Below are 13,387 nucleotides of genomic sequence, written 5' to 3' on the forward strand. Positions count from 1 at the left end.
ATTTTAAATTCTTTAAAACAACAACAACAAAAAAACAACAACAAAAACTGGTTTGTTGTTGGTAAATTTACATTTAGCCTATGTATATGAAATTTTGCCAAGAAATGGTTTTTATTTATTTATCACCAAGCAAGCTTTGTTTTTTTAGTGGGGTCAAAATCAAAGTATCCAAAAAATAATGTCTTTTAAAGGTTGCGTATATATCTTGCTGGATATTCTCTTTAATGAAAGTATTTTTCCCCATAAAAATAACATTTGCAGAAGAATCGAAGGGCCTCGCGCAAAGCAGCTGTCCAATGGGAACGCCTCCTCTTCAGATCTGCACGTGACCCGCAACAGATCCACTGCAACAGACTTCGGTGAACAAAGGAGGCATTAATTTAAAATATTTAATAGAATGTTAATAAAGGTAAGCTACCTGGGCCATCTTAAATAGAACACTGTGGTTAGATGTGTCTCGTATTTATTTACTTATTTATTTATATGTAAGCATACATACATTTATACAGTAATAAAAGTGTATTTTATAAACATATTTAATTATATATTATAACATCTGCTATTATATATATGATATCTACTATGTATGTGTTATGTTTTATTACTGTTATTATTGTCAAAGACTATTACTATTAGGTTAAGCCCCGCCCCCCCTCCCGATTCCTCGCGCAGAGAGAGACGGATTTTTCGTCACTGATCTCCGTCCGCCATTTTAATCAACGCGGCACTTTATTCGTGTTGGAGTCTTTGACCTTTTAAAACCGCTGTAATATATTCTTCTTTATATCTAGCGTCGGATCAAACCACACATACTCCAAAATGCAGGCCGAAGAACAAGGTGACTTCAGCACTGACGAGTTTCCAGAAGGCTCCAAAATAAACGCGAGTAAAAACCAGGAGGATGACGGGTGAGTCTCGGAGCGCGCGGCCTTCCCCGGACTACCAACCGCCTCGCTGACTTTAATCCCTAAATCACATGAAAATCACATGTTTGCACCCTTTATGCACATCTAAGTCGTTTCAAACGCGTATATTATTAATGTGCTCAATATATATAGCTTAAGATACTCGAAACCTAGTTAATGTTATCAACCCGTCTGCATCAAATTTGCATCCTGGCGTCTAACGGCTTGGATTTTACTTTGGGCATTGTTAAAATAATAACGTGAATAATGTTTTTTCATTTTACTATGTTGCATTCTTAACATGCATCACCAGCAAATGTACATATAATATCAGTACTTGCATGATATTGCATCGTTTATTCGGTGGCGTGAAATGTATGTTTTTTTATATATTTGAGTAGGAAAATGTTCATCGGTGGACTCAGTTGGGACACCAGCAAGAAAGACCTTACCGACTACCTGTCCAAGTTTGGAGAGGTCCTGGACTGCACCATCAAAACAGACCCCATGACCGGCCGCTCCAGGGGCTTCGGGTTCGTGCTCTTCAGGGATGCTGACAGTGTCGATAAGGTAAATGCTCCCTGACACTCGTTACTTTTGGTGAAAAGATTCCTTTGACATCGTGTTCATAACTGGCTCTTCATGTGTTCAGGTGTTAGAGCTGAAGGAGCACAAGCTGGATGGCAAATTGATCGATCCCAAGAGAGCCAAAGCCATTAAAGGCAAGGAACCCCCCAAGAAGGTTTTTGTCGGAGGTCTGAGTCCAGACACAACTGAGGAACTGATCCGGGAATACTTCGGGGCTTATGGGGACGTGAGTAACTCGAACTGAATCAACATCTAATTATGAACATGTGTAATGATGAAATTATCATATTTGGGACTTTTGATCACCACACTGGCTCATATAATCTAATCTGTTATTTTTCTGTCTAAAGATTGAAAGCATTGAGCTTCCCATGGACACCAAAACAAACGAGAGGAGGGGATTCTGCTTTGTGACGTACGTTTTAGAGGATCCAGTTCAGAAACTGCTGGAGAACAGATACCATCAAATTGGATCAGGGAAGGTATGTTGATATTATCAAAATATCTTGCAGATCATTTGACACACACACACACCAGTACCTCATTCAGTATAAATAAAACGGGTCATAGTAAGAATGCGATCCACTTAAGTATTGTCTTTTACACATTTATTTTATATTTACACTACCAATCAAATATTTGGGATCAATGTTTTTTTTAAAAGTTTTATTCATCAAGGATGCATCAAACTGATCAAACGTCACAGTAAAGACATTTATAATGTTATAAGATTTCTGTCCTTTTATTAAAGAATCATTAAATACAAATGTATCATGGTTTACACAGAAATCAGCAGCACAACTGTTTTCAATATTGATACTCAGAAATGTTTCTTGATCATCATATTAGACTGATTTCTGAAGGATCATGTGACACTGAAGACTCAGCTTTGATCACAGGAATAAATTACATCAGTTTTGACAACATTATTATAAACCGCTGTGTATTTTCTCTGAAATTATTATAAAGGGTGTTTTATCAGAGGAATATCTGCTATTTCAACTAAACATCTATTGCTGTGAGGTAAAAGATTTAATAGTTCAAATGCAGTAAAGAAATAGTTAAGAGCATGTTTTCCACTACTTTTTTTCATTAATTGAACACAAAAAAACAATGTGTAATCATCTTTATGCTTCAGTATAATAAATGAGTAATAAATAGCTGTGTTCAGCTTCATATTGCTAAACATTTTAACATACCTTGGTGAACATGTTATGATAGTTTGAATTGATGAGAGATTATGGGATTAAATTGATTTGACCAACTCTAATGTTGTTTTTCTGTCAGGGATGTAATAAAAAGCACATTTAAAAAATGCTGATTAATTTGATTCTGTCCACTTCTGTTGCCGTGAAGAACTCAGCACATGGTAGTAATGCTGTTTCCATTTGTTGCCAGTGTGAAGTGAAGGTTGCCCAGCCTAAAGAAGTGTACAGACAGCAGCAGAACCGAGCGGACCGGGGCTTTGGAGGAGGACGGGGAGGAGGAGGAGGAGGAGGACGAGGAGGCGGCCGAGGAAGAGGTATGCCAATCTAGAGATGGCTCTCTCTTTGGCCAGCTGCTACTTCTAGCTCTTCTTGACCTAAAGGGTTCTCTAACTCTTTCTGAACAGGACAGGGCCAAGGCTATAATCAAGGATACAACAGCTACTATGGCCAGAACTATGGAGGCTACGGCAATGGATACAACCAGGGCTATAATGGCTATTCTGGCTATGACTATTCAGGATACAACTATCCAAATTATGGCTATGGACAAGGCTATGATGAGTACAATGGTAATTTTGCACACATTTAACCCTCAGAGAGCCACGCATTGATATTTATGATGTATTTTATTTTTCACCCATGTCTTTAGGAAGCTGTTAATTATTAAAACAATTTAGTTTAGGCAAAAGTTGCATCAAGGTGTAGGTTGGGAAAACTCACAACACAATTCAGCTCACGGGTTTTTGAAAAATTATATATTTCAACCAGTAAGGATATAGTCATGAAGTCAGATATTTCACAATGTGGCCATTTAAATACAGTAAATATCAATAAAGCATGTTTTAAATATTATTAAAACATGACAGTGAAGGCAAGACACCTCAGATTAATAGGGTAAAAAAAATAACTAATAGATTTCACCATACTTCCCCAGTTGATTGATTGGATTAAGAATTGCCAACATTTTTTTTGTATTACAAGTTTTCTGAAATGTTATATTGTAATTTCCAGAACAGAAATCTGAAAACTGGATTAAGCCAGGTTTAAAGTTTGTTTCATTTTAGATTTAAAGGTTTTTACAGAGGGGATTTTGGATTTGTCTTTTTATTTCTCCATAAATACTGTCAACATCCAGAAATAAAATATTGTTGTTTTTAGAATTGAAATGTTTAAAATCAGTCTAATTGAATAGGATCAAACCCCTCCGTAAAAATCTTCAGAATATCTAGGAATACAACGGGAAAGTTTGGTGTTTGTCAGAGCTGCTGAAGTGGAGATTTATGACTCAGTGCAGGAGAAAAAACGGCCTTTAAAGATATGTATTGTAATTCAAATCTGCAGACTCAAATAGGTGCAATAAAAGCAACACTTAAAAGTGAATTTGGGATGTTTTCTTTCCACTAGTTTGAAACCACACTTTTATGAAAAGCCAAATAGTTCAAAATTGACCGATGCATGACAAAAACTGTTTTTGCCTGTAGTGTCTCGCCTTAATTTAAAAAAGTATATCTATATTTTTTATGTCAATAAAAATTATGAAACAGCTAATTTGGAATAGTTTTTGTACCATTCATTGAATAGGCTCCATTGTGTAAGATCAATTGAAAATAGTTTGATCTCTAATTTATGTACAGAATTCCAGGGCATGCAAGACTTTTCCCATCACTAGACAAACAGATCTAAAATGAAGGAAAAAAATTAGGGTATACAGATTTTTTGCATATCCAGATGAGTTTTTGAAAATTTGAAAATGAATTTTGATCCGATTTGAAAAAAATCACAAATGGAGGTGGTTTGAAATGCGATTCCACTCATATTTTACAGATGCGTCTCAGTCTGGACGCTCCGGCTGCTCAAATCGGGTTTCAAACCGTCTCTTAATGCGCGCAACACACACAACGATAGCGTCAAAACTGGTGACTGACATGCCGGAAGTAATCATACGGGGTTCAAGTGGTGCGTTCAAAGATGGAGGAGTTATTTGGAGAGCGAGATGATGCACTTCCATTTGTCCTGCACTGGTTTTTAAAAGCCTCGTCACATACATGGGTGCGCCTACGCCATTACCAAAGCAGCCATGATGTCTGGACACGCATCATATTTGATCACTTGCAATAAACAGTCAGAGGAAAGATTGAGCATAGCTTTAGATGTAATGGGTTGAGTCAGATGGCCGGGGCCTTTTTGTCTCGAGCTTTGGCAGTTCATGCTCATTTTTGTCCCAACAAAACGGCTGTTGTGATTAATTTTGTGTTTAGTTTATAGTGACTCGATTGAATTGTGCTACAGCATCTGTATTGGATTTCTGTAGGTCAAACGAGCAGTTACGGCAAGGCCTCGCGGGAGGGCGGAAACCATCAGAACAGCTACCAGCCGTATTGATGAAGTGGCTAAACGCATTCATATCAATGGTAAGGTCACACATCTTCGCCACGCTCTGGACCCGACCTCAATGTTAAAGATCAATAGACAATAACTAACAGCCTAAAGGCGGCCTATGCATATCAATGCAGCTGAGTTAAATCCATGTCTATAGATCTTTAATCGCTAATGTTTGTGTAGCCATTTTGCCTTTGTAGCGTGCCAGAAAAACGTAAGAGTTTTTCTGTAGGTTTTCCTTTTCCTCCTCCTGCTTTAACAGGTGATCATAAAGGAATAACATAGAGACTTGATAGCAATGCTAACAGGTAAAGTACAGCTAAAGGGGTACAGAGTAAAGGCGCCTCTCCTGATTTTTCCTTTCTTTCCCTAATTCTGATTATTGTACCTTGTTTGTACCTGCCAGCGGGGACTTCATTGCAGGCCGTGTGTCACCTGACCACGACATTCTCTGGGCGTCGCACATAGCGGGCAGAGAGCACGGCATGCACAAGAAAGCGCTGTCCTGTGGTATGGTCTCTTCAAACTTCCTGTACCAGCGTAAAACAAACAAAAAGACAAAGGAGATTCCCCCATTTTCCTTAAGTTGTTGGTTTTCGTTAACAGTTCAAAGTGTGTTTTTTCCAGGACTTTATTAACGTAACCTAAAAGTGATTCATAATAACTGCTTTGATGTATTCTCTTTTTCAATTGTAGTGCTCTTGTATTTCAGTTGTGGAGCTTCAGTGATTTATTTTCTTTGGTTTCTTCCTTAAAACGGTCACACCTCCCTTGTAAATAATTGCATAAACTCTCTCATAATGCTTGCTTTTTCTTTAGAGGCCATAGAGAACTTCAAATGGGTTCACCTCAAGGCTTTTCCTTAAACGTAGCCTTTAAAGATCATATGTAAAGTGGGTTTACGAAGCCATTAAAAGCTGACAAATCTGTGTTAGACAGACTCACACATTGGCTAAATGCAAATGACATTGCGATTTTCAGGTTAAGACGTTTGGGCTCGCTCCTCGAATGGTCGACCGGCCTCTTGGAGCTGAAGCTTTTGCTGGCTTATGAGCTGTTTTGTCGATCTAAGACGTCGAACATATGATCTTTAATCTTTAATGATGATTTTCCTAGTTTAAAATCGACAGCTCAAGAAGTTAAACACTGAAACATGGACGTGCTGTTTTTTTTTTTGACGCGTCCAAATCCGAGTGGTTCATCTTGTGTATCTTCTTTTGTAGGTCGGCAGGCTGACTTGGACATTGCTCCTCGGAGGCAGCTTGTGGAATCCTGTCCGTAAACAACTATTAAATATGTTATCCGGTCCTCTGGGGACAAATTCAGTGTCTGACCTTGTAAATAGCGAGACGTTTTGTTTCCAAGTTTGTCTTATTCTGTGCTTTGTTCAGATCGAACCTGTAGGTTTTGTGCTGATGTGTTCTTAAGTCTTGATTAGGAAAAGTGTGCTTTATTTTGTATTTTAGTTCTTTTCCTGACGTTTTTTGGATAAAGGGATTAAAAAATGGGAAACAATTTTGTTGTGCTGTGTTTTCATTTTCTCTCTTGAGTTATACACTACCTGTAATACATACCTGCGTTATAACAGCAATTTTTTTTACTTTTCACATCGTTGGGGGTGTACAGACTAAATATGCATATCAGAGGTTTATAGTAAGCGGGATCTATAATTCCTTTAAAAAAAAAAAAAAAATGCTACCAATATGCGTAAGAGTCGCGAGTGACGTCATTACGTTCAACTTCCGTTTCGCCGCCATTTTGTGAATGGACGCCGTTGCCATCGACATCCCGAAAACAGACTAAAATAAACGCGATTCTGAGCCCAATTAACACGATTTACAGTCGCTTCGGTTAAGTTACAACCTTAGACGCATTCTTCAGAAGAACACGACGTGATTGCGCGCGGTTTCGCCGAGTATTGAACAAGGATGTCGGAGGAGCAGAATCTGGGCGAAGACTCGATGATGGTGATGAAGATGGAGGATGATGATGGAGAGGGTTTGGGCGAAGAGCAGATGCCGGGCGCTGATGAAGAGGGCGGGCAGGGAGAGGCGGAGGGCTCCAAGATAGATGCCAGCAAGAATGAGGAGGATGAGGGGTGAGTGAACGCCATGGAGAGAGACCGCAGTAACGTTAAATAAACCTAAATTTAGACATTTCCTTATACTAATAGATTCGTTCAGTCATTTTGGTAAATCGTTAAGAGTCTATTCGACTTTACGTAACGCGTTTCGTTCAAACAAGCACAAATTTCTCAGCTAATTTTCTGTGAATCAATATATTATTATTTTTCTTTTCTTGATAGGCCAAACTGTAACTTACATGACGTGAATGTACATCTGTCGGGCCGGGTGTAATTGTGAATATTCATTAGTCGCGTGCGCATATTCATGAGTTTGCAGCTGCTCGTTAGCTCTCCGAACTCATTTGCCTTTCAAATACACGTTCGTCAAAAGCGTCTTTTCAAAAGAGAAACTCAATAAACTTGGTCTATGTGTTCACAGTGTGCTGTTTTATCACGTTATATTGTATATTATTATTTCATAAATACATGACTACATGTCAAAGTAAGGCTTGAATCATAATCAAGTAGTAATTGACCTTGGTTTTTAGCTGATTTCTGTAACTCACCTTAATATCTTGAGCCACCGTATGTTCTCACGTCAGTGTTTTGTTTTCAGGAAAATGTTTGTGGGGGGCTTGAGTTGGGACACAACTAAGAAAGACCTGAAGGATTACTTCAGCAAATATGGAGAGGTGGTCGACTGCACCCTGAAACTGGATCCTTTGACAGGCCGGTCCCGAGGATTTGGCTTTGTTCTGTTTAAAGAAGCTGACAGTGTGGAAAAGGTATCTTTGCATATTAGTCGTGTGTGCAGTCATGTGCTTATTGTCATTACGCTATTAGTTGTGCAGCATAAGCTTCGTTTCAGTTATGCTGCTGAGGCAACCTTGATCAAATCAAAGTCTGATATCTGATCCTTGTCAAAGGTGATCACGCAAAAGGAGCACAAACTGAACGGAAAAGTGATTGATCCTAAGAAAGCAAAGGCCATGAAGTCCAAAGAGCCTGTGAAGAAGATATTTGTGGGAGGTCTTTCCCCAGATACTCCAGAAGAGAAGATCCGAGAGTACTTTGATGGCTATGGAGAGGTATGGAGAATTATTTAAATGTGTGTGTATATATATATATATATATATATATATATAGGCTATATATATGTATAAATAAACTATAATTTGCATTTCTTCTCTATATTTTCCCTAGGTGGATTCCATTGAGCTGCCAATGGAGAATAAAACAAATAAAAGACGAGGTTTTTGTTTCATTACATTTAAAGAGGAGGAACCAGTAAAGAAAATTATGGAGAAGAAGTACCACAACATCGGTTTAAGTAAGGTAAAGTCTTAAATGTCCTAATGTGCATGATTCGTCATTTGACATTACAGTAGCTATGTTTCCATCCACACGTTTTTATCCGCATTAAGTGATATCGAATGAAAAATGCCTTATGGAAACAGTAAAATTCGATTGAATTTCATGAATATCGACTCAAATGAAATGCGTTCGTTCTCATCGGATTTTATCTTGATCGATATACGGCTAATGCGCTAAACGCGGATGGAAACGTCATTATGGTGCGATCCATTTTGCCTAGGAAAACTTTGTTCGCAAATGTTGGCTTGAATGTTGTGCAATTCGGTGAGAAAATGAATGGAAACACCTTAACATGTCTCAAATCAATTCGATATACCAATTTGATCGCAAAACAGCATGTGACGTCATTACGCACAGGTTTTTATCCGCTTTAAAGCCGTTGGATGGAAACACACTTTCACCAGGTTTGTTCGCGTGAGGTTTTTTTACCGAACTTCAGATATTCGATTGACAAGTGGATGGAAACATGGCTTGTGTCTTTAAACATAAATATTACATGGCTTCGTTATTCTAAAACATAGTCTCCTTTAAATGTGTTTCCACATAGTTTTTGTATCATAGATATAACTTAATGAAAACAATGTGAAGAAATTATGTATAAATTTATTAAAATCTACAGTGCCCCACACATGATATGCAGGAAAAACAGATATTGTGGCCTGAAATTAAGAATTTTTGTTAAAACTAAATAATTCGTGCCCATGTTTTTTAAATTAATTATCAGCTTGCTCACTTGTTGTTAATTAAAGGGGTCATATGATGCTATTTTAAAAGTGCATTATTTAGTTTATTGGGTGTAATAGAATAGAATTAAACATGTTTTTCACGTACTGTACATCATCGCAGCACCTCTATTACCGGTCTGTCTGAATGCTCTGATTTCTACTAAGCTCCTCCTTCTGAAAAGCCCAGAGTGCTCTGATTGGCCAGCTGACCCAGTGCGTTTTGATTGGCCGAACACCTCAGGCGTGTGCCGGAAATGTAACGGCCCTTACCATAATCACAAGCTTTGGCTTCCAAGACTTCTGAAGCAGTTATAAACACAGTTAATAATGATAATTAGCAGATAATACTAATCAGTTCATATTCTGACTTGTTGGCGTCCTGTCCTTCAGCTGTCCTGCTGTACTTTAGTTTCTTTTTGTGGTGAAATGCTCTAGATGTCCTTTGTGAGACTGATCATGAGTGCAATGGCCCCTTCTGTTAGTGAGGTGTAATGTGACTGTGTGTGTGTGTGTGTGTGTGCAGTGTGAGATCAAGGTGGCCATGTCTAAGGAGCAGTACCAGCAGCAGCAGCAGTGGGGCGGAAGAGGAGGATACCCCTCCAGGTCCAGAGGGAGAGGAGGTGCGCTCGTCTATGATGACGGAAACTGACACACATGATCCCTTGATAACGCTCAGACTGTAGAACGGCCGTAATTCAGAGTGTAGGAATTGGTCGGATGTTAAAATGTAATGATAGAAAAATGAATTTACTACATTTAAAGAAATTCAACATGCCTTGAGAAACAACAAGACATAATTAAATTGGACTAATGATATGTTGGATAAAAGTTTTTATTAGATACACTAAACTAAGTACAATAGAGTGCAACGGTCTGGTTCTGGAAGTACTAAAAAAGCGTATAAAGCTTCAAACACAGCTCTACTGTGAGCTACGAGGTGGTGAATCAATGCTATTTGCTTCTGTTGAAGCCCTCGGTTCACATTATTTCAACTTATTTTTAGAATAATCATTTAACAGTGAAATTCTTGGTGAAAAACTACATTACCCATGATGCTGTACAGAAAACTACACCAATCAGAGTTGAAACTAGCAAAACAGAGTCATAAAGCCGTTTAGTTCACAGTCTTGTACCTAATTTAATGTAATTAAAGTTTGTAGTGTTGTGATTCTCCTGGTAGCTGATTGCTTGGTTCATGGCTTATAAAGCTTTAAAGAAAACCTTTTTTAAATCCTTATGGGAGAGATGAATGAAAAAAAAAAGAAAGTCTGATTGAAAATAAGTGTTCTTCCAATATGATCCACAAATAATGCATTAAATACCATGAAGAGCAGATGTGGCAACATTATCAATATTACTGGAAATCAATTCGTAACCATCTTGACCAAATTTCATTCCATTTTAATTTTATGTTCTTCTAATTCAAAATGTGAATTTCATGTTGTGGTTTGTTTAAACCCCAAATCCACATTCATCCTGAATTTCTTCTGTTATTACGCTCTTTATTAATTGTGCCATGCGTTTGGTTTCTGCCATAGGTCCCAATCAGAACTGGAACCAGGGATACGGAAACTACTGGAATCAAGGTTATGGAAATTACGGGAACTATGGCTACAACAATCAAGGCTATGGTGGATACGGGGGCTATGATTACACGGGTTACAACAACTACTACGGATATGGTGACTACAGCAGTATGTAATACTGTTTGTGAACGCACAGATGACAAAACTAAGGATATATTGTATCGTGGATTGTCGGTACTCGACCCGGACTATGACAATTGTGCACTAAATTATCTGAGCAGAACGCACATGCTTGTATGATACATGCCTTACGCTTTGAGAGAAAACTCTAGAACGTTTGCTGCAGTTGCTTTTTGTCTTACAGGGAAGGAAGGCTCGCTTGCACAAAGCTACATTGTACATATGTATTATAATAACTATGGTGCTAAATATAGAAAGGGATGTCTTTAGCTTCAAAACACATTTGTCAAAGTGCCTTTGAATCCATTGGATAGTCACTGAACGTGTAAATCTGTAGGCCATGCAAAAAAAAAAAAAAAAAAACGACCGCTGGACAGTGGCTTGTTTTTTTTTTTAGAAGAAAATAAACAGTTTTCAAACATTCACCCATTTACTCCACAAATCTTTGTCTCTCACCATATTTTCAGAATACAGTATTTTCAGTACGATTAACGTAAGTATGTCCCAAAATTGGCTCTGAAACCCGAATGATGTTTTCTAAGAAGTGTCTTTCTCGGAGATCTTCTCGAGCGAGCGTACGCCACCAACACATTTGCGTTGTTTCTGTTTTGTGCTCCCAACTCTAGATCAGCAGAGCGGCTACGGCAAATCCCCGAGGCGAGGCGGCCACCAAAACACTTACAAGCCGTATTAACCTTTATACGCCAGCCGAAGTGTGCAGGTACGTGCTCGCGTTGCTCACGCCGACGCATCTTTAGCTCTCTAAATCATCACCATTTGATCTTTTTTGTAATGTACATTGCTTAATTTTTGTTTTTCTCTAAAGTTTCACAGCACCCTGAAGTGCTTTACAGTAGTGGTAACATAGAGACTTTTGGCAGTAATGTAACAGCTGGCTTTTGGCTGGCCATTTTGTAACTGTAAAAAGTAACAGGTACAGTACTGCTAAATGGGAAAATACCAGAAAATATGGAATTACAAGGAAAGAAAACCGAAGAATGTTGTCTTCTCCTAACTCTGACATATACCTTGTTTGTACCTGCCAGCGGGGACTTCCTTGCAGGCCATGAGCTGACTTCCCGATTGTCTCAGGGTACGAGAGGCGTACGCTCTCGAATGCTCCCATTTGGTATGGTCTTCCAACATCCTGTATACCAGTTGTACAAACAAAAAGCAAAAACAACAGCAGCTACAGCAAAAAAACATAAAAAGGACACGTCAAGCTTTTGTTTTCCTCTTAAAACGTCTTGGGATTGGTTTTATCTAATGGTATCTTATAATGTAATGCCATTTTTTACAGGCACCATCAAGTAATGGTAAAATATGACGAGAGCCGGAGTAAAATTAACTTGACTTTTTGAAGGATCCGGCTTTCTCTGGACTTTCCAGGGTTAATTATGCACTGTAATGCTTGCTCTGCTTTATCTGTAGCTCGTGTAGCTGTAATTCCCTGTAGTCCATGAGCTACACGCCGGCTTGTACTCGGAGGCCGCCACTGCGCCGGAGAAGTGCTTTTTTAATATTTGTATTGTGTGATTTTTCTACTGACAGCGGTGGAAAAAGCTTCACCTTGTAAACCGTGTTAATTTCATCTAACAAATTCTCTTTTTTTTTAACCTTTCGAGATCTTGGGAAAGTCGTATTGTTTAAATGAGAACTTATGCTTGTAATGCTTTCCTTTTGTGTTTTAATTTCCATCAATTCAAGGTTTTGCATTAAAATGTTATGAGCTTTAATTTCACAACTATTATTCTATTTCAAAGTCACGGCTTGTCTCCTTATTGACATTAATTGGGATTCCTTAGCATTTTAAGAGTTTGTGTTTTTCATAAGCATAATTAATATTCCCTTCTTTGTTTTTCAGACGGCAGGGCGATTGAAAGTCCCCCCCCCCCCGAGAGGAGAAAACGAGAGGCTTAAATGCGGAGTCGATCAACACGTTACTACACTTTGGGCGCCAGTTGAAATCTGAAATTACTTTCAAGGACACGCGCTAAAGTTTCAAGTGTTATTTCAATTGATATTCATCCTGAATTTTTTTTTTCCGTTCTAATCTAGAGCTTGTGAAAGTTTATAATCATGTTGTGTAGCTCTTATACATTTCTGTGTTGAGTACAATGAACCGTAGAGAGCCCAAATCATTTAGAAACTATTTGTATACAAGTTTATTAATTTATTGCTTACAAGTGTGTAGGCCATTTAACATTCATTTCATATTGCAGTATTTTGCTACAGAGTCATGTAAACCGTTGAGAAATGCAATGAAATAAAGTGTATGAACCTGAAGCCTGTTATTTCTTTAGAGATTAAAGTAATAGTTCACCCAAGAATGAAGATTGTCATCATTTATTTGCCGTTGTCACTTCAAACCCGTGTGTTTTTCTCAAGAGCCGAATCCTTGCTGCTGTTTTCAGCGTCATAAAAGTGAAAGGTGCTG

At 38.3% G+C, this 13,387-nt stretch overlaps 2 protein-coding genes across 14 annotated transcripts; both read left to right on the forward strand.

The window, feature by feature from the left end:
- The first annotated feature begins 683 nt into the window (after positions 1-683).
- Positions 684-6,595, forward strand: hnrnpdl (heterogeneous nuclear ribonucleoprotein D-like). Of its 6 annotated transcripts, XR_008803980.1 has the most exons (9): positions 684-908; positions 1,304-1,475; positions 1,558-1,719; positions 1,844-1,975; positions 2,892-3,015; positions 3,106-3,270; positions 5,013-5,112; positions 5,487-5,590; positions 6,304-6,595. XR_008803980.1 is itself a non-coding variant. In XM_056235856.1 (8 exons), exons 1-7 carry the CDS (start codon positions 820-822, stop codon positions 5,081-5,083), a joined length of 915 nt encoding a protein of 304 aa, XP_056091831.1. In that variant the 5' UTR covers positions 684-819; the 3' UTR covers positions 5,084-5,112; positions 5,487-6,595. The 6 variants fall into 6 exon arrangements, 4 of the variants coding, with proteins under 4 accessions (XP_056091831.1, XP_056091830.1, XP_056091829.1 ...); XR_008803979.1 differs by having other exon boundaries at positions 5,013-5,590; XM_056235856.1 differs by having other exon boundaries at positions 5,487-6,595.
- A 210-nt stretch (positions 6,596-6,805) lies between these two features.
- On the forward strand, positions 6,806-12,995 carry hnrnpd (heterogeneous nuclear ribonucleoprotein D). 8 transcript variants are annotated; one of them, XR_008803978.1, is made up of 9 exons: positions 6,806-7,178; positions 7,762-7,930; positions 8,072-8,233; positions 8,349-8,480; positions 9,768-9,864; positions 10,783-10,938; positions 11,577-11,671; positions 11,997-12,079; positions 12,815-12,995. XR_008803978.1 is itself a non-coding variant. In XM_056235849.1 (8 exons), the coding sequence occupies exons 1-7, from the start codon at positions 7,009-7,011 to the stop codon at positions 11,642-11,644; spliced, it is 954 nt and encodes a 317-aa protein (XP_056091824.1). In that variant the 5' UTR covers positions 6,806-7,008; the 3' UTR covers positions 11,645-11,671; positions 12,815-12,995. The 8 variants fall into 8 exon arrangements, 6 of the variants coding, with proteins under 6 accessions (XP_056091824.1, XP_056091827.1, XP_056091825.1 ...); XR_008803977.1 differs by having other exon boundaries at positions 11,577-12,079; XM_056235849.1 differs by lacking the exon at positions 11,997-12,079.
- Positions 12,996-13,387: the final 392 nt, after the last annotated feature.

The sequence above is a fragment of the Rhinichthys klamathensis genome, unplaced genomic scaffold, assembly GCF_029890125.1.
Source record: "Rhinichthys klamathensis goyatoka isolate OS25496 unplaced genomic scaffold, OSU_Roscu_1.1 h1tg000431l_1, whole genome shotgun sequence".
Taxonomy (NCBI): domain Eukaryota; kingdom Metazoa; phylum Chordata; class Actinopteri; order Cypriniformes; family Leuciscidae; genus Rhinichthys; species Rhinichthys klamathensis.